This window comes from Mustelus asterias, chromosome 13 (assembly GCF_964213995.1).
Source record: "Mustelus asterias chromosome 13, sMusAst1.hap1.1, whole genome shotgun sequence".
In the NCBI taxonomy this organism is placed as follows: Eukaryota; Metazoa; Chordata; class Chondrichthyes; order Carcharhiniformes; family Triakidae; genus Mustelus; species Mustelus asterias.
In genome coordinates this window covers 81,023,592-81,048,676 of record NC_135813.1, presented here as the reverse complement: position 1 = coordinate 81,048,676, position 25,085 = coordinate 81,023,592, and the positions used below count along the sequence as shown (strand labels likewise).

At 43.0% G+C, this 25,085-nt stretch overlaps 1 protein-coding gene across 13 annotated transcripts in view; it reads right to left on the bottom strand.

Annotated features, from left to right (window-relative positions):
- mphosph9 (M-phase phosphoprotein 9) overlaps positions 1-25,085 on the bottom strand; it is a 112,825-nt gene that overhangs the window by 79,922 nt on the left and 7,818 nt on the right. For 12 of the 13 annotated variants that reach the window (XM_078227116.1, XM_078227121.1, XM_078227113.1 and 9 more), the window contains exons 3-7: positions 22,464-22,596; positions 21,541-21,630; positions 19,862-20,454; positions 13,178-13,304; positions 8,860-8,950 (exon numbers count right to left, since the gene is read on the bottom strand). In XM_078227116.1, the coding sequence (XP_078083242.1) occupies positions 8,860-8,950; positions 13,178-13,304; positions 19,862-20,454; positions 21,541-21,630; positions 22,464-22,596 (1,034 nt within the window). The remainder of the gene's footprint in view (positions 1-8,859; positions 8,951-13,177; positions 13,305-19,861; positions 20,455-21,540; positions 21,631-22,463; positions 22,597-25,085) is intronic. The other variant, XM_078227124.1, reaches the window with a different exon arrangement.

The window sequence follows — 25,085 nt, the reverse complement described above, 5'->3', positions numbered from 1 at the left end:
AGAGAACGTTAGTTAATGACATGGCCACAACATACGGGGTAGGGGTAGCAACCATCAATGCCCTTGATTTAGCCGACCTGGACAATAAACTGAAGATTCTGACCCGACAGTTTAAACAGACATTAAATTCCATTAATGAGAGCAATCCGCAAGATGCTGAAGGGGAACTGACCGGGAATGCCACCAGCAGCCACATGGTTGCTGTAATAGAAGGACATGCCAAGACAATCAACCAATTAGGGAAAAATTGGAGGATAATGACCGACAACAGAACTGGACTTTATGTAGTGCATATGGACTGTGGATGATAGAGGAGCTAAGGGAAAACCTAGAACAGGTACGCAGCAGACAGGTTCCGTCTTGGATTAGTGACGAGCAGATGGAACACCTATTCACAGGTAAGAACACCCAAAGTGATCTGGCTGCCAGATGCGACAGTTGACAGTTGGTTCAATGACAACTGCAAAGGGACTCCAGGGAAAGCCCTGGGAATTATATTAGGGATCCCCATAATCACTGACGACCGGGTTGGACTGAGGGTTTTTGAAGTAGAAAATATAGGGACTCTCCAGGAGGATATCTGGATAGGGTACGACGGCACTTTATCTCATGCAGTGGAGAAAGACGGGAGACTCATAGGCACTACTCTGGACAGATGGCAGCACACTGACGAAATAATCACATGCCCGTATCCAGTTTACTTAAATGAGCATGCAGTATGTGGCTTCAGAACAAACACTCGTCTAAATTGCTCAGTAGAAGCTCGTAGCCTGGACACAGACATAACTCAGTAGCTTGCAAGGGAGCAGGGAATTCCTGTCTTACCATCTCCCTGAAATAACATCAGTATGGCACAACACATCGCAACATTACCGACACAACATTCTGCATCATACCAGACATACCAGCCAGGGTGGTCTCATTCAACTAATAGATATTTACAAGTTGGAGAGGGTAGATTTAAACGCCACTGATGAGCTCCGACAGACTCTAGGGGAGTACCATGAGAAATACGACACAAGCCTAAAACCCCTACCAAAGGAATTAAACAAGATTTGGATAAAATTGACTACAGCCCACACAACCTTCACCAAAGCAATTCAGCAAACCCAAGAGGTGAAAAGGAAAATTAACAAAATTAAGGCCACCACATGGTGGGATGATCTTTGGAACTGGGGTTCAAACATTCAAATACACCCATTTGTTCGCCTAATGTCACACCTGGCGGTATTACTGATCTTGTTCACCCAGGTATATCTCATCATCCTCACAGTCCAATTCTGCCGATGGAAAAAGAGGATCACCTGGAGGCAGGACGTAGGGTTCACCCTTGATCACGGACCCCTCTAATTCAGTCGAGCAACGTTTATTGAAACCTGCCGGATTGCTAGTTGCACTAATGGATAATTGGAAATCCTAACATCGGAATGTACCCCGGATTTGTGAATATTTTATTGTAATGTTTTGTTTTGAATGTTTGGTTGTTTGTAATTGGCTTATTGTAATGATTTTGTTTTAGAATGACTGGTTGTTTGCAATTCATGGTTAACAGTAGAATGTTTGCTGTCTGTAGCTTCTGAAATTAAATATGTTGTAGGGATTTGTTATTACTGTGCATGCCAATGCCTGAGCCTTACTTGACTGTTGAGTGACTGGAAATTCCTGACAAATATTGGTCCTGAGTCTGTGATCCATCACGCTTCATGTTCAGGATCAAAAGGAGGGACTGTGGCCAAATGGGCCACCTAAGATGGCGGTTTACAAGAGCACGCTGGGATAATTGAATAAGCACTGAAACAGACAGGCTGCAGCCTCAAAATAAACTGGACAGAAATAAACAGGCTGCAGCTGCAGACGTTGGAATACATAGGATGTATCTCAAGGACAAAGGACATTTTCTGGTCAAACTGGGTAGTTTACAAGATGTAGTTCACCGCACAGGACCTTCAACCAATGCTATACACTAGATACATTGATGACATTTTCTTCCTTTGGAGTCATGGTGAGCAATCACTGAAACAACTATATGATGACATCAACAAGTTCCATCCCACCATCAGACTCACCATGGACTACTCTCCGGAATCGGTTGCATTCTTGGACACACGCATCTCCATTAAGGACGGTCGCCTCAGCACCTCACTGTACCGCAAGCCCACGGATAACCTCATGATGCTCCACTTCTCCAGCTTCCACCCTAAACACGTAAAAGAAGACATCCCCTACGGACAAGCCCTCCGAATACACAGGATCTGCTCAGATGAGGAGGATCGCAACAGACACCTCCAGACGCTGAAAGATGCCCTCATAAGAACAGGATATGGTGCTCGACTCATCGATCAACAGTTCCGATGCGCCACAGCGAAAAACCGCACCGACCTCCTCAGAAGACAAACACAGGACACGGTGGACAGAGTACCCTTCGTCATCCAGTACTTCCCCGGAGCGGAGAAGCTACGGCATCTCCTCCGAAGCCTTCAACATGTCATTGATGAAGACGAACATCTCGCCAAGGCCATCCCCACACCCCCACTTCTTGCCTTCAAACAACCACACAACCTCAAACAGACCATTGTCCGCAGCAAACTACCCAGCCTTCAGGAGAACAGTGACCATGACACCACACAACCCTGCCACAGCAACCTCTGCAAGACGTGCCGGATCATCCACACGGATGCCATCATCTCACGTGAGAACACCATCTACCAGGTACACGGTACATACTCTTGCAACTCGGCCAACGTTGTCTACCTGATACGCTGCAGGAAAGGATGTCCCGAGGCATGGTACATTGGGGAAACCATGCAGACGCTACGACAACGGATGAATGAACACCGCTCGACAATCACCAGGCAAGACTGTTCTCTTCCTGTGGGGGAGCACTTCAGCAGTCACGGGCATTCAGCCTTGGATCTTCAGGTAAGCGTTCTCCAAGGCGGCCTTCACAACACACGACAGCGCAGAGTCGCTGAGCAGAAACTGATAGCCAAGTTCCGCACACATGAGGATGGCCTAAACCGGGATGTTGGATTTATGTCACATTATCAGTAACCCCCACAGCTCGCCACAGCCTTCCCCCTGATCTTGCATAATATCACTAGCTGTTCTGTCTGGAGACAATACACATCTCTTTAACCTGTGTTTAATGTTCCCTCCACCCACATTATCTGTACCTTTTAAGACCTGGCTGGCTGTAGAGATTTGCATTCTAATTAGTATTCTGTAACTTGATTTCTGTGTCTGTGTACTGTTGGAGAACAGATAACTACTCCATCTGACAAAGGGGCATCGCTCCGAAAGCTTATGGTATTTGCTACCAAATAAACCTGTTGGACTTTAACCTGGTGTTGTGAGACTTCTTACTGTAGTTTACCAGACACAGGGGTGCCATAACCCCTTATTTAGGAGGGAGGTATGCAACCTACATGTTTCCAGCACCTTCAGGCATGGCCATTGGGTACATACCCAGAGATCGGTGTGGCAGCAGGATGACCAAGCCCTGATTGATTGATTGGCAATGGCCAAAAAGGGCGTGAAGCCAACGAGATGTAAAAGGTGCTGCACAACAGAAGAATCTCTCTTTCTCTCCCCAATGAACGAACCACAATAACAATGACCATCACCAGCAACGACCAGCACAAGGAGAGCCACCACACTGGACTTTAGTAAGGCCTGTGACAAGGTCCCTCATGGCAGACTGGTGCAGAAGGTGAAGTTGCATGGGATCAGAGGTGAGCTGGCAAAGTGGATACAGAACTGGCTCGCTCATAGAAGACAGAGGGTAGCAGTGGAAGAGTGTGTTTCTGAATGGAGGGCTCTGACAAGTGGCGTTCCTCAGGGATCAGTGCTGGGACCTTTGCTGTTTGTAATATGTATAAATGATTTGGAGGAAAATGTAACTGGTTTGATTAGTAAGTTTGCAGATAACACAAAGGTTGGTGGATTTGCGGATAGCAATGAGGACCGTCAGAGGATACAGCAGGATATAGATCAGTTGGAGACTTGGGCGTAGAGATGGCAGATGGAGTTTAATCCGGACAAATGTGAGGTAATGCATTTTGGAAAGTCTAATACAGATAGGAAATATACAGTAAATGGCAGAACTCTTAACAGCATTGATAGACAGAGGGATCTGGGTGTCCAGGTACGCAGGTCATTGAAAGTGGCAACACAGGTGGAGAAGTTAATCAAGAAGGCATACAGCATGCTTGCCTTCATCGGCCAGGGCATTGTGTTTAAAAATTAGCAAGTCATGTTGCAGCTTTATGGAACCTTAGTTAGGCTGCACTTGGAATATAGTGTTCAATTCTGGTCGCCACACTATCAGAAGGATGTGGAGGCTTTGGAGTGGGTACAGAAAAGATTTACCAGGATGTTGCCTGGTATGGAGGGCATTAGCTATGAGGAGAGGTTGGAGAAATTTGGTTTGTTCTCACTGGAACGACGGAGGTTGAGAAGCGACCTGATAGAAGTCTACAAGATTATGAGGGACATGGACAGAGTGGATAGTCAGAAGTTTTTTCCCAGGGTGGAAGAGTCAATTACTATGGGGCATCGGTTTAAAGGAGATGTACAAGGCAAGATTTTTTTTTATACGGAGGGTGGAGGGTGCTTGGAACTCGCTGCCGGGAGAGGTAGTGGAAGCAGATACGATAGTGACTTTTAAGGGGTATTTTGACAAATACATGAATAGGATGGGAATGGAGGGATATGGTCCCCACAAGGATAGGGGGTTTTAGTTAAGTCGCATGGTCGGTGCAGGCTTGGAGAGCCGAAGGGCCTGCTCCTGTGTTGTAATTTTCTTTGTTCTTTGTTCACACCAAAGAAGGAAGACCAGAGCCAGAATATCAGACCAGACCAAAGGAACAGACTACGAAGAGGACCATGGAGACCAACACGCGGATAAAGGCCAATATCTGCCTGGGTACTTGCCAGTCACGCAAAAGTCAAGTCAAGATCTTGTCTTGGACTTGAATGTCAGTATTCTGTAAGATAACTTAGTATTGATTGGGTGGGTGTTAATAATTGTGTGTGAATAAATACTATACTAACAAGAAGTCCACTCGCAATTATTTGTCCAACTTATAAGAATTAAAACAGACTGTGCGGCAGGCACAACAGGTGAATCATAGAATTCCTACAGCGCAGAAGGAGGCCATTCAGCCCATCAAGTCCACACCGACAACAATCCCACCGAGGCCTGATCCCCCTAACCCCACATACTTACCCCACTAATCCCTCTAACCTACGCATGCCAGGACATAAAAGGGCAATTTAGCAAGGCCAATGCACCCAAGCAGCATGTCTTTCGGACTGTGGGAGGAAACCAGAGCACCCGGAGGAAACCCATACAGACACGGGGAGGACGTGCAAACTCCACACAGATCTCCACAGGTGACTGTCTGTGACAAGGTTGCACATTCTCCCAGTGTGCGCGTGGGTTTCTTTCAGGTGTTCCAGTTTCCTCCCACAGTCCAAAGATGTGCAGGTTAGGTGGATTGGCCATGCTAAATTGCCCCTTAGTGTCCCAGGATGTGTAAGTTAGAGAGATTAACAGGGTAAATGCGTGTTGTTACTGGGAAATAGGTGGGGGTGGGCCTTGGTAAGATGCTCTTTCGGAGAGTAAGTGCAGACTCTGAGCCAAATGGTCTCCTGCACAGTCGGGATGCTTTAGTTTTTGAGTGTTATTAGAGCTGCACTCATCCACTCCTGACTTGTGTCTTGTAGATGGTGTACAGGCTTTGGGTGGGACAATGGTTAGATTCTCTCCTGTTGGAGATGGTCATTGACTGGCACTTGTGTAGTATGAATATTACTTGCCATTTGTCAGCCAAAACCTGGATCTTGTCCACGACCTGCTGCATTTGGACATGGACTGCATCAGTATCTGAGGAGTTACGAATGGTGCTAAACAATATGCATTCATCAGCGAATATCCTAATTTCTGACCCAATGATAGGTGACTGATGCAGCAGCTGAAGATGGTTGGGGCCAAGGGCACTACCCTGAGGAACTCTTGCATTTATGTCTTGGAACTGAGATTATTAACATCCAATAACCAGCTCCAACTTTGTGCTAGGCATGGCTCCAACCAGCAGAGTGTTTTCTCCCTGATTCCTATTATCTCTAGTTTTGCTAGGGCTTTTTGATGCCACACTTAGTCAAATGCTGCCTTGATGTCAAGGGCAGTCATACTCATCTCACCGCTGGGGTTTAGCTGTTCTGTCCATTTTTCAACCAAGGTGGTAATGAGGTCAGGAGCTGAGTAGCTCTGGTAGAACTTAAACTGGGTGTCATGAACAGGTTATTGCTAAGCAAGTGCCACTTGATCGAGAGTGATGGGCAATAATTGGCCAGGTTGGATTTGTCCTGCTTGTGTGTACCGGACAAACCTGGGCAATTTTCCACATGCCAGTGCTGTAGCTGTACTGGGACAACTTGGCTAGGGATGCGGTAGGCTCTGGAGCACAAGTCTTCAATACTATTGCCAGGATATTGTCAGCAGTGTTCAAAATTAAGATCAATTTTGACAAGACAAATTGGGAATGAGTCAGTAACCAGAGATCAAATGTAAAAATACCATTAAAATACAAAGAAAGAGATATGTTTTTGTATCCACTGGTCAATTGCAAGTTGCTTTGTAATGCATGTACAAATATTGCATTCAGATGAAAATACAGTAACATTCTGCCATTCGTGACTTCCTGGTTCACATTTTCACTTGCTTGCACTTTGTATTTTGTTTACTGCATCGTCCATTGCATCAATGATGTTCACTTATCTCCCTCTCTTTTCTTTCCCTGGGGAGATGGCAACCATGAGGGAGCAGAGACTGGAATGGTTTCAGCTGAAGTGCAGCCTGATTGAAGGAACTAACCCAGGAATGTCTGAACTGCTGAGTCCAGAGCTGCAATAATGGCTCCATTCAATTTTAAATCTTCATCAATGTACTGCTCAGAGACTCCCCTGTCTGTTGTATACAGGTACTGAGCCACAATTTACTGTACAGCAGTGATTCCCAACCTTTAGCATGTCACGACACACCTCTAAACTATAAAAAAAATTGAGGCACACTTACTTTTTTCTCTGAACTGCCCTTCAGCAAAAGGCTTTTTGGGGCGATTTTCAGCCCGTGTTCGCCGTCAGATAGAATGGCGACACAGGTGGAAAATCCAGAGGGGAATCAGGAAAAGCGAGTTTATATATTTCACTGTGCATGTATGGATGCCAAAAACCTGATTTCTACCATAATAATGCTGAGTACTGATAGCTTCAGTTCCAGCTATCACTAAATCTGGGCTATTGACTTGGAAAAATGTATACAGTACAATATAAAGGGAACTTTGACACAGTTCACAAATAATTTATCCAGTACGTACTTGATTTAATATTCTGAAATGGTTTTCAAAATGAGCGTTGACCGTTTCTCTTCACAGATGCTGCCTGATTATCTCAGTTTTTCTAACATGTTTTCTTCTTATGTCAGATTTCAGTACTTTGCTTTTGTATTGATATTTTGAGTACTATCACCTCAGGTAGGGAAATGAAGCATGAGAAAAAAGCAGTATTATAATTTAAAAAGAGAAAGGTGAAGCACAGGACAGAAGTCTCAGGAGCCTATCGAGGCCTGAGGATTATCAGGTTGTGGAAGTTAAAATGCTCAGATTTTTAAAAATCATGCCTTCTCTACAACAGCTTGTGAGAATGTTATCAGTTGCAGACCTTCAAGGGACCCTGCTTGCTTCAGACTAGGCCACATAACATTCTGCTTTTTGACCTTCACCGGAGGGTGAACAAGACCAGATTTTTTCCATAACAAAAACCAAAGGCAAGATATGGGGATAAGCTATGCAAATAAAGGATTCGCAGAAGTCAATTTTTCATCGAATGAGAAAGGGTGAAAAGCCAGGATTTAATTGGCAAATATGTATGTCAATGAAAGATGTGAAAAATCTCTTGTTCTTGATTTGCTGTGATTGACTATAGCTGCTGAGTTATTTCTCTGTAACGTCAGAACTACTCCAGCCATTTCGATGGAGGGAGGGGAGTTCTCCCTGTGTACAAGTAATTAAAGACCTTGCATTGAATGCATGGTGACCAGCACGGTTTGTGTTAAGAGTCGAATAAGTGTGCCTAAGGTTGCTGGTAACCAAGGATCTCTGACAAAGTCTTGGCGATGTCAACCACAGAGTTGAAGACAAAGGTTAGTTTTAGTTTAATTACAAGAATTTGTAATCATTTTGAATTTTTTTTCGCGGCACACTTGGAGGAGTTCTTCATGACACACTGATTGGGAACCACTGCTTTAGAGTATCTGCCCAAACTAATATTGCCCTTGCATGGCTGCAAACTATATAATTCAGTCCCATTCAAAAGCATGGTTTTCATTTGCAATTTCATCACTGGCAAGATTTCATGGGAACCTTCACAAATGGTGGGACTTTTCTGTATTTAATGCCATCCTACAAATAAAAATGCACTCCTACCAATAAAAATTAAGCTCAATATGACATAGTTATATGGTGTGCTGAACATCAACTTGCACCATCCTGAGTAAAAACATCACCAAGTCTGATCCCACACTATGTTTAATTCCCCTCTGAGCTACACAATAGACAGACAAAGAGGTGCAGCAGTATTCAGAGAGAGCTTCATGGGAAAATAGGTATCCATTCTGTCTGCACAACATCTTGGTCTCCAAACATAAGGAAGCACTGCAAAGGTCTGAAAACAGTTTTTCTGCATCATGGATGTGATGGAATTCTGGGCAGGTTAATATCTAAGAAAGATAGAATGACTAATTACAAAATAATCCAGACATTAAATTCAAGGGTCAAAGAAGCTGGAATTTGTATTTACCTGAAACATTAGATACCAAGGAATTTGGACTGGTGGAAGGTCTGTTGAGGTAGAAGCAGTTATGAGATGAGCCTGCAGATTGCAAATTTACCTGAAATTTAGAAAAGTAATTTAAATGTAAAACTTTGTTCTACACAAAAATAATTGCATAAAGTCATTTTAAATTACTTAATACTGTTCTTTCAATTTCTTCTCAGACTGAGTGTTTTGCTGGTTAGATTGTAAGAATTGCCCATCCACATTTGCCCAGACAAGTGTGGCCTTCTTGAATTGCTGCAGTCCTTTTGATGGTGTTACATAAGGAATTGTCATGTTTAATGACATTTTAATTGTGTATTTGAATTACCTAAATAACATGCATGAAGGCATTCTTTAAATGTACATCAAGAAAAATGTCAAAAAGTTGATTAAATTGCCTTCCATAGAACCCACAATTTCTGGAAACACAGGAACATAAGAACATGGGCAAGCCATTGAGCTTGCTCCAACATTCAATACAATCATGGTTGATCATCCACTTCAGTGCCTTTTTCCTCACACTATCCCATATCCCTTTATAGAGAACAAAGAAAAGTACAGCACATGAACAGGCCCTTCGGTCCTCCAAGCTTATGCCAATCATGATGCCCTAACTAAACTAAAAAAAACCTTCTGCCCTTACTCGGTCTATATCCCTCTATTCCCTCCCTATTCATCTAACCATCCAGATCACCTATTAAATTTGTTAATGTGCCTGCTTCCTCCATCTCCTCTAGCAGCACATTCCAGGCACCCACCACTCTGTATGAAAAGCTTCCCCCGCACATCTCCCTTAAACTTTCCCCTCTCACCTTGAACTTGTGCCCCCTTGTAATTGACACTTCCATCCTTGGAAAAAGCCTCTTACTATCCATTATGTATCTAAATACCATATAGCATTTATGTCACTGGTATTTATCTGTCAATATTTGTTTTAAACATGCTCAATGACTGAGTTTGCACAATTCTCTGGGGCAGAGAATTCCAAAGATTCACAATAAGATTAAGAAGATAAGAAGATTCTCCTTATCTCAGACTTAAGTGGCAGCCCCAGCTCAAGACTCCCAACCAAGGGAAACATCTTACTAGCATCTACCCTGTCTGTTCCTTCAAGTATTTTGTAGGTTTCAATGAGATTATCTCTCATTCTTCGAAACACTAGAGAATACAGATCCAGCTTTTCCATCTCTCTTCATGGTACAGTCCCGCCATCCCAGGAACAAGTCTGGTGGACTTTCATTGCACTCCCTCGATGGTAATAATATCCTTTCTGAGACAAGTGGACCAAACTGCACACAGTACTTCAAGTGGAGTCTAACCAAGCTTCTATACAATTAAGTTACATTAGGTTGATCTTTCTCTACATCTAGCTATGGCTGTAACACTACATTCTGCACTCTTTCCTTTCCTTCTCTATTAACAGCATGCTTTGTCTGTATAGCGTGCAAGAAACAATACTTTTCACTATATACTAACACGTGACAATAATAACTCAAATCAAATTGAAGCAAGACTTCACTATCACAAGAGTAATTGAGTGCAGGAATCGAGGCCAACATACCATTAGCCTCCCTAATTGTTTTGTGCACCTGCAGGTTAGCTTTCAGTAGCTGACAACGACACCCAAGCCCTTTTGTACATCTACACTTTCTAATCTCTCACTATTTAAGAATTATTCTGCACATCCATTCCTCCCACCACACTGGAGAACCTCATAGCTTTTCACATCATATTCCATCTGCTATTTTCTTGCCCACTCATTAAGTCTGCCCAACTCTTCTTCAAGCTGTTTTGCATCTTCCTCACAACACACATTCCCATCTAACTTTGTGTCATCTGCAAACTTGGAAATAATATCCTTCCTAAGGTAAGGGGACATTTGGTTCTCAGATCCCAATCATTGATACATATTGTGAACAGCTGGGGCCCAAGTTGTGATCCTTGTAGTACTAGCATTCTCCCTACTACTGATGTCAGGTTAGCAGGTCTATGGTTCCCAGTTTTCTCTCACCTTCCTTCTTAAATAGTGTGGTGACTTTTGCTACCTTCCAATCTGTAGGGGCCTTTCTAAATTCTATAGAATTTTGGAAGATAATAACCAATGTATCCACAATCTCTATAGCTACCTCTTGGGGCAGCCCGATGGCACCGTGGTTAGCACTGGTGCCTAACAGCACCAGGGACCCAGGTTCAATTCCCGGCTTGGGTCACTGTCTGTGCTGAGTCTGCACGTTCTCCCCGTGTCAGCGTGGGTTTCTCCAGGTGGTCTGGTTTCCTCCCACAGTCCGAAAGACATGCTGGTTAGGTGCATTGGCCATGCTAAATTCTCCCTGTGTACCCGAACAGGTGCTGGAGTGTGGCAACTAGGGGCTTTTCACAGCAACTTCATTGCAATGTCAATGTAAGCCTACTTGTGACACTAATAAATAAACTTTAAAAACTTTTCATCACTCTGGGATGTAGAATATCAGATCCCAGGGGACAATCTTACCAAAAACATTCTAAGTGCTGAACAATCGTGAAAACGGGAGTGTTTCAGACCAGTATTTTCGGCGAGAGAAAATAAAAATCAAATCTTATGACTTAAGAAACAAAAAATGAGGCAAAGTGTGATTCTCACCCAGGCAATCCCCAATACAGAGTGCTTAGCTCCCCACACACGGCCTCCCCTTAGGCACCTGTGGGCAGTTCCAGGGTGCCAGGCTGGCACTGCCCAAGAGGCACTGTCTCTCCACCCCCAACCTAGGCCGTTATGGCAGGTGTGCCCGGATGATTGTATCCTGGGCTCTCTAATAATATTTAAATTAGCAAATGAACATTGGAATCAGCCTCGTGTCCTTTCCAAGCGAGAGGCTGATTATGCTGGCAATTCAGTGCCGGTATCATTGTGAGAGTAGAGAAGCCAGGCGCGAACCCACACTGTCTTGCGGCTCACCATGCCAGCAAGATCACTCCCATCATCTACAGTCCCATTAATTTCTCCAATACAACCTTCTTACTAATACTGATTTTCTTCAATTCCTCATTCTCCTTAGTCCCCTGGATCTCTAATTCTGGGAGATTTTTTTGTATCTTCCCCAGTGAAGACAGACATAAAGTAATCATTTAGCTTCTCTGCCATTTTGCTATTTCCCATTATAAATTTTCCTGACTCTGCCTGTATTGGATCCATATTTACCTTAGTCAAAAGTTTTTTTTAAATACAGTCTATTTTGTTACTTTATATTCATATTCTCTTCCCCCTATCTCTATCAGTTTGTTGGTCCTACTTTGCTGTACTCTAATAATCCTCAGGTTTACTATCATTTCTGGCAACTTTATAGACCTTTTCTTTTAATCTTGTACAATCCTTAACTTCTTTTGTTAGCCAAGTTAACTGACATTTCTTTGTGGATTTTTGTGCCTTGAAGAAATGTATACTTGCAGTAAACAATGTAATAATTATTTAAAGGATATCCATTGCCTGTGTACCATCATCCCTTTTAACATACTTTCCCAATCCACCTCAGCCAATTTGTCCCTCATACTTCCATTGTTTCCTTTGTTCAAATTTAAAACCCTAGTGCAGATTGAACTACCTCACTTTTAAACATAATCCCATATTATGGTTGCTCATCCCTAAAGATTACTTTACAACAAGATTATTATTTAGTTAAACATTGTGCCATGGTTCATTCTTGTTTCCATGTAGCTCCAGATACATTGATAAATTTCCTCAGAACTAACTGATAACCGGTTGTTTGATGCTTCAAAACATACCGTCACCAGTCAATACTTCACAATGCACAATAATTAAATGTTCATTGACAGCTTTTATCAAAGAACCATAGAATCCCTACAGTGCAGAAAGAGACTATACGGCCCATTGAGTCTGCATTGACTCTCCAAAAGAGCATCTTACCCAGGCCCAGCCCGTACCCTACCCCATAACCTTGTGCGTTTAGCATGGCCAATCCACCTAACCTGCACATCTTTCCTCCGTTAAATACAAATTTCATGAGATGCGGGCTTCGCTGGCTAGCCAACATTCGTTGCCCATCCCTAATTGCCCTCGAGGTACTGGTAGTGAGCTGCCTTCTTCAACCACAGCCATCCATGTAGTGTAGGCACACCCACAGGGCTGTTAGGGAGGGAGAAAGAAACATTAAATCGACAGCATAAAATTACAATAGATTATCAAAAGCCTTCAGAGATAGTTCTCCACTTTGAAGAGCAATAACGGCTGTAGAATTCATGAGTATTCAGAGAAAACTGCTGGAAGAGTAGCTTTAATTGTAGCTTAAATAACATCAACACTTACATCTTCTGGTGTTTCAATCTCCTGTGGCGGCCCACATCCTTGTGGCTGTGTCCTCTCCAATCCAGATCCCTTTGCAAGTTTTGATTTCTGATTCTTCTGTTTAACTTTCTGTGCCCATGACGTCAAACTTAAAAAAAATGATTATTATTTTGATGCTATTGGACATGCCCATGAAAACAAAGTTAAACTGTCTATAAAATTGGGTCTCTGTTTTCTTCTACCTTAGGATATGCTGGGTTGGATTTTCCTCTGTAATCTCATCCAGAATCAGTGAGGATCACAGCAAAGAATAAGGGAAAGTTTGGCTGGTGAAGCTTGTTGTTTTAAACATAGAAACTAAAAGCAACAAGAAGCAATTAAAAGGATTTGGTCATTCAGCCCTTTGAGCCTGCTCTGCTATTCATTTTGATCATAGCTGATCATTGAATTCAATATCCTGATTCCCCCTTCCCCTATATCCATTGATCCCTTTAGCCCCAAGAGCTATTTCTAATTTCTTCTTGAAATCTCACAACGTTTTAGCCTAACTACATTCTGTGTTAGTGAATTCCACACATTAACCACCCTCTGGTGAAGAAATTTCTCCTCACCTCAGTTCTAAAAGGTTTACTCCCTTATCCTCAAACTATGACCCCGAGTTCTGGACTCCCCCATCATTGGGAACATGCTTTCTGAATCTACCCGGTCTAACACTATTAGAATTTTATAAGTTTCAATGAAATCCCCTCTCACTCTTCTAAACTCCAGTGAATATAACCCTAACCGATTTAATCTCTCCTTGTATGACAGACATGCCATCCGAGGAATCAGCCTGGTAAACCTTCGCTGCACTCCCTCTATAGCAAGGACATCCTTCCTCAGATAAGGACACCAAAACTGCACACAATACTCCAGATGTGGCCTCACCCTATACAATTGCAGCAAAACAGCCCTATCCCTATACTCAAATCCTCTCACTATGAAAGCCATTTGCCTTCTTTACTGCCTGCTGTACCTGCAGGCTTACTTTCAGTGACTGATGCATGAGGATTCCAAGGTCTCATTGAATATCCACCTCCCTCAATTTACACCCATTCAAGTAACAATCTGTCTTAATCCCGAGGGCTTCAAGTTTTTAGGTGTCCATATCCCCAACAACCTGTCCTGGTCCCCCCCATGCTGACACTACAGTTAAGAAAGCCCACCTACGTTTCTACTTTCTCAGAAGACTAAGGAAATTTGGCACGTCAGCGATGACTCTCACCAACTTTTACAGATGCACCATAGAAAGCATTCTTTCTGGTTGTATCACAGCTTGGTTTGGCTCCTGCTCTGCCCAAGACCGCAAGAAACTACAAAAGGTCGTGAATGTAGCCCAATCCATCATGCAAACCAGCCTCCCATCCACTGACTCTGTCTACACTTCCCGCTGCCTCGGCAAAGCAGCCAGCATAATTGTGCCCCGGACATTCTCTCTTCCATCGGGAAAAGGATACAAAAGTCTGAGGTCACGTACCAACCGACTCAAGAACAGCTTCTCCCCTGCTGCTGTCAGACTTTTGAATGGACTTACCTTGCATCAAGTTGATCTTTCTCTACACCCTAGCTATGACTGTAACACTACATTCTGCATTCTCTCATTTCCTTCTCTATGAATGGTATGTTTTGTCTGTATTGCGCGCAAGAAACAATACTTTTCACTGTATGTTCATACATGTGACAATAATAAATCAAATCAAACCAAACCAGTCTTTCTATAATCGCTACCAAAGTGGATAACCTCACATTTATCCACATTACACTGCATCTGCCATGCAGATGATCACACACACAGCCTGTCCAAATCACGCTAAATCATCTCTCCTCATAACTCATCCTCTCACACAACTTTGTATCATCTGCAAATTTGGAGATAATACATTCAGTTCCCTCTTCCAAATCAGTAATATATAATGTGAACTGTTGGGGTCCTAGCACAGATCCCAGCGAAACCCCACTAGTCACTAACTGCCAATCAGAAAATGACCCATTTATGCCATTGTTGCTTCCTATCTGCTTTCTATCCATCTTTAAAATTCTTGATTCTGGTTTACAAATACCTCCATGCCTTGCCCTTCCCTAACTTTGTAATCTTCTCCAGATCTACAATCCTCCAGGATATGTGCACTCCTATAATTCTAGCCTCTTGATTTTAATCGATCCACAATTTGCAGCTTTGCCTTCAAACTCTGGAATTTCTCCTCCAACTCTATACCTCACCTTCCTCCTTTAATCGACTCTTTGATGCTTTACAAATATAGTTGTTGTTGCCTCACAGACTGAACACCCCAATTCTAGTATTGGATTAATACAAATCTTTCCTTCCATGCCTGCCTGCTGCATGAAAAGAACAGTGGGGGCAGACACATGTGCCCAATGGATTTCTCTTATGCCGACTGCTTTGTGGAACCACCATGGAGAAGGTGGTAGTAAGTGCTGAAAAGCAACAGCTCTGACATTCCCTAATGGAGGACGCAGACAATACACCAGCCTCTTCAGTCACCATTTTATTTTAAGCACTGCAAAACCCCAGTCTTGGCCATGGCCTTCACTGAACCTACTAGCTCAATCTTCACCCAGTTCACCCTTTAATGGTGTTTTCAACTATTCTCATCTTCACTGGCAGTCTTGCTGTAAAACCAGTGGGATTTTACAACTGGACAATGGCAATGAGAATCACACTGGAAGTCCACCATGCATATTTGATTAATCCTAATTCAATCTGGGCTCCAGAAGTGCTGAAGAGGCACACAATTGTCCCAGCACTACTGGAGAGGAGAATGATGGTTATTAATTAATTTGAAGGCAAAATAGGTGCCAAGATCCCATCCAAACATTCCTGTCCAGATGTTTCATCAGAGAACTGCAGGATAAGAGTATTTTGCTTTCAAGCACTGAAGAGAGCTGGCCATCTACATCTAATCATCTTCTCCTTTGGGAAATAGGGGGAAAAAAACATTGTGCGGTGCAAGCATAAATCTAAGTAACCAGACATGATGTCATCATTATTTCAGCTCATGTGCCCTGTAGTAGTGACGAACAGTTGTTTTTCCAGAGTGGGGGCAGGTATACAATGATGGACCTCACAGGTCAGGACTAGGATTACTGCTTTTCTTGAAATATGTTAAAGACTTAACCTTGGGAATGCTGGATCCTGTTTCAAAATTTGCAGATAATGGAAGCATTGTCTCTTGAGGAGGGGAGTGATAGACAGGATGGAGGAATAGGTGGACAAGAGCCAGATGAAATTTAATGCAGAGGAATGTGAACTGACATATTTAGCAAGAAACAAGGAAGGGCAACATAAGTTAACTGGTAAAAGTTCAAGCTATCAGTGCAGTTTGACTATATGGAACATGTATCCTGCAGGATGTGGGAAGTTGTGCAGATGCAAAGTGCCCTCGATGATTACAACTGCAGGAAGTGTCACCAGCTGCAGAAACTCGAGCTCCAAAATGTGGAACTCAAGTGGCAGCTGGAGTGGCTCCAACACATCTGCAAGACTGCGGATAGTATGTTCAGAGAGGTGGTTATACCACGGCTAAAAAGTACACAGGCAGAGAGCAACCGCAGTAAACACCAGACAGGCATGGGGGAGACAGGCATCAGGAGTGTGAGGCCCCAAGGCAAGGGGAAGGCAGCTGTGTCAAGTCTCAGCTGTAGATGAGCCAGCAGACCTCAGCCCAGCAGCAGGCAAGGCAGCAAGCAGAGAGAGGTGATTCAGCAGAACAGACGGAAGATTCCAGAGGCAAGACAGCAGAGTGGATGGATGACCCCAGAGGCTAAGGAGTAGAGTGAACAGACAACCAGGTGTTCCTTGGGATGAGGAACTTCAGTTACAAGGATAGGCTGGAGAAACTGGAGCTGTTCTCCTTATAGAAAATATTGAGAGGAAAGTTGATAGAGGTATTCAAAATCATGGGGGCTTTGGACAGAGTAGATAGCGTTAGGAAATAGAGATAGTTTAAGTAATTTAAATTTGTATTGTGGGAATTAGAAAGGTATAAATTTTAATTAAACTTAATTTTGTGTTTCTGTGTTTGTGTGCTGAGAAAGAGTTAAAACTTAAGTTAACTTCCAGCTGAAAGCCTGTGGTTTAGATGCCCACATTGTAATGAGGTTCGTGATGTCACTGTGCTAATTTGATATATTTTCTGTTTAAGGTGGGGCTGCTTTGAGAGGCAGTGTTTTATTAAAAGAGTTGGTTTATCTGGGAAACAGTGCAGCTCAATGGTGAGAGCAGAATAACTGATTTTAGCTAGGAATGTATTACTTTATAGAGTTAATGGACCTTTTGTTTACTTAAGTTCTCCTGGGATTTTAGACTAGATACACAGGATCATGTGGTAAATGGGAGGAGCTAAGCTAGCAGGAAAAACAGTTTCATTTTTGAAAACAAAGAGCAATTGCTGCCTGGGCTGATAGAGGAATGATGTGGAGATGCCGGCGTTGGACTGGGGTTAACACAGTAAGGAGTCTAACAACACCAGGTTAAAGTCCAACAGGTTTATTTGGTAGCAAACGCCACTAGCTTTCGTTTGTCTCGTCTGCTTGGCAGAGTTTCGCAGCTGGTCTGCGTCCTGAGCGCAAGTTGAGAATATGGATTCTATCTTGGTTTCCAGACTGCGGCGTTTGCTGTAGAGCTGGTGTATGAGGTGTTTGAGGAGTGTGAGAGAGGTGCGATGGCAAAGTCTCTCAGTGTAGTCTGTGTTATAGGTTGACCTGAGTGGGTTTGTGTCAAGTGTCAAGTGGAGAGGATCTCCAAGAAGATCGTGCATATCGACACAGACATCAAGTTTCTACAAAGATGCAAGAAAGCAGACAAGATACCGAAAGGACTACAGATTACAAACCCACTCAGGTCAACCTATAACACAATTAAAGAGCAGAAACCCCAGAAATCAGGGAATGGGACCAAAGAGAGTTCCAGGAATTAAAGAACAGAAATCTGGTAAAAGGGTTCTGTTCAGTGAAGAGACATCGGGAGAGATTCCCAGTTAAAAACAGCTATGTGGTGCAAACGTGATTTAAAGTTTAGAATTAAAGTTTATTTATTAGTGTCACAAGTAGGCTTACATTAACACTGCAATGAAGTTACTGCGAAAATCCCCTAGTCGCCACACTCCGGCACCTGTTCGGGTACACTGAATGAAAATTTTGCATGGCCAATGCATCTAACCAGCAGGTCTTTCGGACTGTGGGAGGCAACCGGAGCACCTGGAGGAAACCCATGCAGACACGAGGAGAACGTGCAGATTCTGCACAGTCACCCAAATCGAAAGTCAGAAATCGAACCTGGGTCCCTGGCACTGTGAGGCAGCAGTGTTAGCATGCCGTCAACTTTAAATTTATAAACTTTAAAATAAACCTGGAGATGTCAGCTAGCAAGAAGCCAGATATCGTGGTGATCCCAAGGTTTGTGACATCTTAATACAACATGTGAAACAGTAGTGTTCCGTTGATGTGGCTGGGTACCTGAGAGATTGCAGGGAAACTTGAATGCACATGTTGACCCAGGGCAGAGGAATACCAAAAGGAGGTTGAAACCCTGAATGTGGATTCTTGGTGAAGACATCTAAGAGAAAGCCTTGTGGGGGAGAAGATTCCAAAAGTGTATTCTTCAAGAGCATAGATTGGAAACCCTCATGTGGAAGACAGCGTTCCAGTGAGATCAGTTGACTCAGTCCGGCAAGCGTCTCGGGGTATTTGAGAAATCTATAGAGGTTTGTTTGGGTGGCATCTGTCACTTGCTTTCAGAATGTTGTGTGTCTGATCACATTTTACCACTTAGCTTACATGGAATGTGTACTTACTGAAAATATTAGCGAACAAGATATATTTTGTAACTTGTGCGATCCTTACAAATCTGTATATATCTGTAAAGATATAGTCAAGTTGAAGTAATGTATTAATAGTTGATTTTCTTGTTTAATAAATGTTCTGTTCTTTATTAAAAGTTAAATTTGGCATCCTGCGACTTTGTTCATCTCCATATCTAAACAAAAAATTAAAGTTAAGATCTATCAAGCTAGGTTCCATTCTGGGATCTGACTTGTCTGGTGGTATCAGCTGGAATCGTAACAATAGATAGAATCAGTTTCCTGTGGTGAAAGGGTTGAGAAACCCAGATTTAACATAACTGGCAAAAGAACCATAGGTAAAATTAGGGAAAACTGTTTTAAAAAAATAAACAATGCCTGGGTGTTGTGGCAGATTCAAACATCTTTTAAAACAAAATTGGATAAGCAACTGAAGGTAAGAAATTTAAGGATGACGGGGAAAGGGTTTGGGAGTGGAACTTGCCAAGTAATTCTTGCAAAGAGTCAGTGTGGACTCAATAGGCTGAGTGGCCTCCTTCTGTGCCATAACCACTCTAAGCGACATAGAATCCCATGAGAGACGAGTGCACCAGCCTAACCCCTGCTATTCAACCTTTTGCCTGAGGCTGCCAAGTTCCATACTGGGAGCGAGGCCTCAAAAAAAACTTTTAAAAGCTATTAGTTGTGATTCATTTGGACTTGGTTAAAAATAAATAAACTCTCCACATTGTTACTGCTACCTTCCAAAATACAGATCCCATCATCAACTTCTAATTGGACAAAGTGAAAGTTATATCGAGACAAATATGAATTTAAAAAACATTTCATTTAAAACTTTGGTACATACCCATTAGCCTTATTCTGCATTCCATGCAGACCATCAGTCAGAGCTTTAATTTCCAAATTAGATTTATTGCTGCTTGCTTCCTGATTAGTCCTCATGTCTTGAATTGGTTTGTTTGGAAATTTAAGTGCAACAGAGTGTTCATCACCAGTGGCAAAAATAAATGATGCTTGTCCATTTTCTTTCAGGTGAGGAAAACTGGATAGTTTATGCTTAAGTGGGATTGAATAATTTTCCTTCATATTCTGTGTACTGTTGGCAACATTTAATCTGGCCTTATTTGCAGTAACAAAACTGGATTGTGCAGAGGCTAAAAATGTTCCATATCCACTGGTCAGTAGTGTGTTGTCCTGAAGTTCTTTCTGTTCACGATTACATTCACTGGTAGCCATTACCTGTTCCTCTGTTTCACTGCAATCAGACTGAACATCAGATTCTATTTTACATTCCTGTTCCTCCAAGTGATGGCCATTATGAAAACCAGATGCAATTGAGTCACTTGCAAGTTCGGAAAAGGATGGCAATCTGGCTGTACAGTGTGCGAGACCAATGTCATTTTGTAACTGAATTAGTGCTTTGATTTCATCCTGGATAAGCTGGAAGTAAAAGTATGTAAACAACTGATGAGTTGGCTCCTACATTGATAATACCATTTTATTATAGATCATAGTATTTGCACAATGCAGTTTTCCCTTACCTATTGTGCCAGGCTACAAGAATGCAAGTGCACAAACTTACATTCTGTAAGTAGAACTGGCTCTACTGAAAAACTGATTCTCAATTTTTTGGGGTTTTGGGGAGAAGAGTTCCAAAATAATTTGTGCACTCATAAGGACAGTCAGCATATTAAAATTACATGTATATTTATCACATTCAACCATTTTTAAAATGTCTGTTAGAACATGGAACATTACAGCGCAGTACAGGCCCTTCGGCCCTCGATGTTGCGCCGACCAGTGAAACCAATCTAAAGCCCCTCTAATCTACACTATTATAGAACATAGAACATGTTCTCTATCCCTCCCTCCTTATCATGCTCTAACACACTTGTACTTCTACTTCAGCAGAACACCCTATTGCACTATGGCAATGTTTTCAGTTTTTACACGACCTATCATTATTAGGTAATTTGTTATCACTTGGGTATTAGCATCTTCACCATCTCTGGGGTGTGAGATACAGAATTTTGTTTTGGGGTTTTGGAAAGTAAACTGCTCAACACTTGGCAAATGTAGAAACATGTAGCAATGTTGTGAATACTGTGCCATGCGATAGCAAAATCAAGACCAAATAAGTACCATAAGTTTTTTTTATTGTGTAAAATTACTTTGGCAGCCTTCAATGCTTTTAAGAGAGCACCAACTCACACCATAAAGCTGCCTATGGTGTGCACCCAAATTATTAATCACAATCAGGAAAACCACAAGGTATGGCAAGAAAGAGAAAGTGAAAATGTAACTGGTCCGAGGGGAAATGCTCAGGCTAAGGAACAGATAAGATTTCTCTGCATCCAGCCTAGCTATAAATGAGCTAGAAGTGCTTGACGTAAACAATGGATGCCCAATGTGGAAGAGTCAGTGTTAGCCACTACTGACTCTTCATCTTAATGAGCTCAATATAGTCACGAAAAACATATTTTTTACCTGTGAAAGCAACAATATTATTTAGTATGATTTACTCACTTGGATCTGACATTGGTATTGGTCCTGCTGAGACAAGATTTGGTCCTGGTATTGTTTTTCCACTAATTTAAAGAGCTGCAGCCATCTTGCCTAACAACCCACAGAAAAAAAATATACAATATATTATCTATTCAATGATAAGAATGCATCATAATTTTCATTCACCAGTAAATTCTCCCTCCCAGATCTCTCTAACTCACAATTCTATAAATGATTTTCGTTAGAATAGGTACTGGATAGTCGATGATACTCATGTCATCGGTTAAATGGGAGCTTTCTCACCATGAGAGTTTGAAGATGATGAGTTCAAAGATTATGAGTTCAAGTCATACTCCAGGATTTCAGTATGTAATGCGGGTCGCAATTTCAATATACTGAGGGACTGATGCAATATCAATGGCACTGACGTTTGGATGAAACATTAAAACACATCCCCCCCCCCCCTCCAGTTGCTATTTGTGGGATCTTGCTGTGTGACTGCCACATTCACCTACATAACAATAATTCAAAAGTAATTTGTCACTGTGAAGCACCTTGGGACATTCCAAAGATGTAAAAGCCATAGAGGAATCAAAGTTCTTTCTTTTTAAACTGAACTATACTAAAGGTAAATTCTTACAGGGACAGCAGTCGAAAAGTGTCAGTTATTTTAATTTCAAAAGAAAAAAGTGTTTCTGTTATATTAAGAGTTAAAAAGACAAACTAGAAGTCACCTGAAGATTGTGCAGATAATGTCAAATATTGAGAAAAATGATATGTCAAGGCTACTTCGGAGAACAGCTAATTCAACACAGACCAAGAGTCAAGCTGCAACCTGGCTGGTCTGAGTTGACCAATCCACACATTTGTACATTCATTCATATTATCATAGCATCTTAAACAATAGTACTATTTAATTTCCAAAATGGAACCTGACAACTAACCTCACAGCTCTTCAGAATCTCAGGATCTGCCCCGCTGGTATTTTGAATCTCTTGCATTAGAGTGCCCAAGGTTTCAAGCGCACTTGGATTAATCAATGGTAAATTTTTCCTCAAATTTTCATGAAAGGGATACCTAATTGGAGAAAGAACCTGATGTTACAAGTATTATATACAAAAAAAAATTAAAATTTACTCACTGAGCAGTGTTTCTGATATTCAGAATGGACTGCAGCAGTTTGAGAAGACAGCTCACCACCACCTTCTCAAGGACAATTAGGGATGGACAATAAATGCTGGCATACCCAGCGATGCTCACATCCCGTAAAAGAATTTTTAAAATGTTAAAACTGGAATCATAGAATCTACAGTGTAGAAGGAAGCCCTTCAGCCCATCGAGCCTGCACCGACAACAATCCCACGCAGGTCCCATCCCCGCAACCACACATATTTACCCATCTAATTCCCCCGGCACTAAGAGGCAATTTATCATGGCCAATCAACCTAACCCGCACATTTTCGGACTGTGGGAGGAAACTGGAACACCCGGAGGAAACCCACGCAGACAGGGGGAGAACGTGCAAGCTCCACACGTGACCCGAGGCCAGAACTGAACACAGGTCCCTGACGCTATGAGACAGCAGTGCAAACTACTGTGCCACCATGCCACCCCCAGTATAGTAAGAAGTCTCACAACACCAGGTTAAAGTCCAACAGGTTTATTTGGTAGCACAAACCACTAGCTTTCGGAGCGCTGCCCCTTCATCAGGTGAGTGGGAATTCTATTCACAAACAGGGATATAAAGACACAATTTACAAAGTAATGGTTGGAATGCGAGTCTTTACAGGTAATCAAGTCTTAAAGGTACAGACAATGTGAGTGGAGGGTTAAGCACAGGTTAAAGAAATGTGTATTGTCTCCAGCCAGGACAGTTAGTGAGATTTTGCAAGCCCAGGCAAGTCATGGAGGTTACAGATAGTGTGACATGAACCCAAGATCCCGGTTGAGGCCGTCCTCGTGTGGCTATCAGTCTCTGCTCAGCAACTGTGCGTTGTCATGTGTCGTGAAGGCCGCCTTGAAGAACGCTTACCCGAAGATCAGAGGCCGAATGCCCGTGACCGCTGAAGTGTTCCCCAACAGGTTTAGGGAGGGAATTACAGAGATCAGGATCCAGGCAACTGAAAGCACAGTAACCAGGTGGGGATATAGAGGTCAAAATTGGAGAAAATCAGGCTTCTCAGAGAACTGTACAAACCTTTCAAGAGAACAAGCATTTCTGCAACTGCCTCAGTACTCAACGCCGACAACTGCCAATCTCCAGATGCAATTTTACAACTCATCCGCTTCATCCTGGACCACAATGTCTTCAGCTTCAACAACCAGTTCTTCATCCAGACACACGGAACAGCCATGGGGACCAAATTCGCACCTCAATATGCCAACATCTTCATGCACAGGTTCGAACAAGACCGCTTCACCGCACAAGACCTTCAACCGATGCTATACACTAGATACATCGATGACATTTTCTTCCTTTGGACTCATGGTGAACAATCACTGAAACAACTATATGATGACATCAACAAGTTCCATTCCACCATCAGACTCACCGTGGACTACTCTCTGGAATCGGTTGCATTCTTGGACACACGCATCTCCATCAAGGACAGTCACCTCAGCACTCCACTGTACCGCAAGCCCACGAATATCCTCATGGTGCTCCACTTCTCCAGCTTCCACCCTAAACACGTTAAAGAAGCCATCCCCTACGGACAAGCCCTCCGTATATACAGGATCTGCTCAGATGAGGAAGATCGCAACAGACACCCTCATAAGAACAGGATATGGCTCTCGACTCATCGATCGACAGTTCCGACGCACCACAGCGAAAAACCGCACCGACCTCCCCAGAAGACAAACATGGGACACGGCAGACAGAGTACCCTTCGTCGTCCAGTACTTCCCCAGAGTGGAGAAGCTACGACATCTTCTCTGGGGCTTTCAACATGTAATTGATGAAGACGAACATTTCGCCAAGGCCATCCCCACACCCCACTTCTTGCCTTCAAACAACCGCACAACCTCAAACAGACCGGTGTCCACAGCAAATTACCCAGCCTTCAGAACAGTGGCCACGACACCACACAACCCTGCCACAGCAGCCTCTGCAAGACGTGCCAGATCATCCACACGGATGCCATCATCTCACGTGGGAACACCATCCACCAGGTACATGGTACATACACTTGCAACTCGGCCAACGTTGTCTACCTGATACGCTGCAGGAAAGGATGTCCCGAGGCATGGTACATTGGGGAGACCATGCAGACGCTACGACAACGGATGAATGAACACCGCTCGACAATCACCAGGCAAGAGTGTTCTCTTCCTGTTGGGGAACATTTCAGCGGTCACGAGCATTCGGCCTCTGATCTTCGGGTAAGCGTTCTCCAAGGCGGCCTTCACGACACACGACAACGCAGTCGCTGAGCAGAGACTGATAGCCAAGTTCCACACACATGAGGACGGCCTCAACCAGGATCTTGGGTTCATGTCACACTATCTGTAACCCCCACGACTTGCCTGGGCTTGCAAAATCTCACTAACTGTCCTGGCTGGAGACA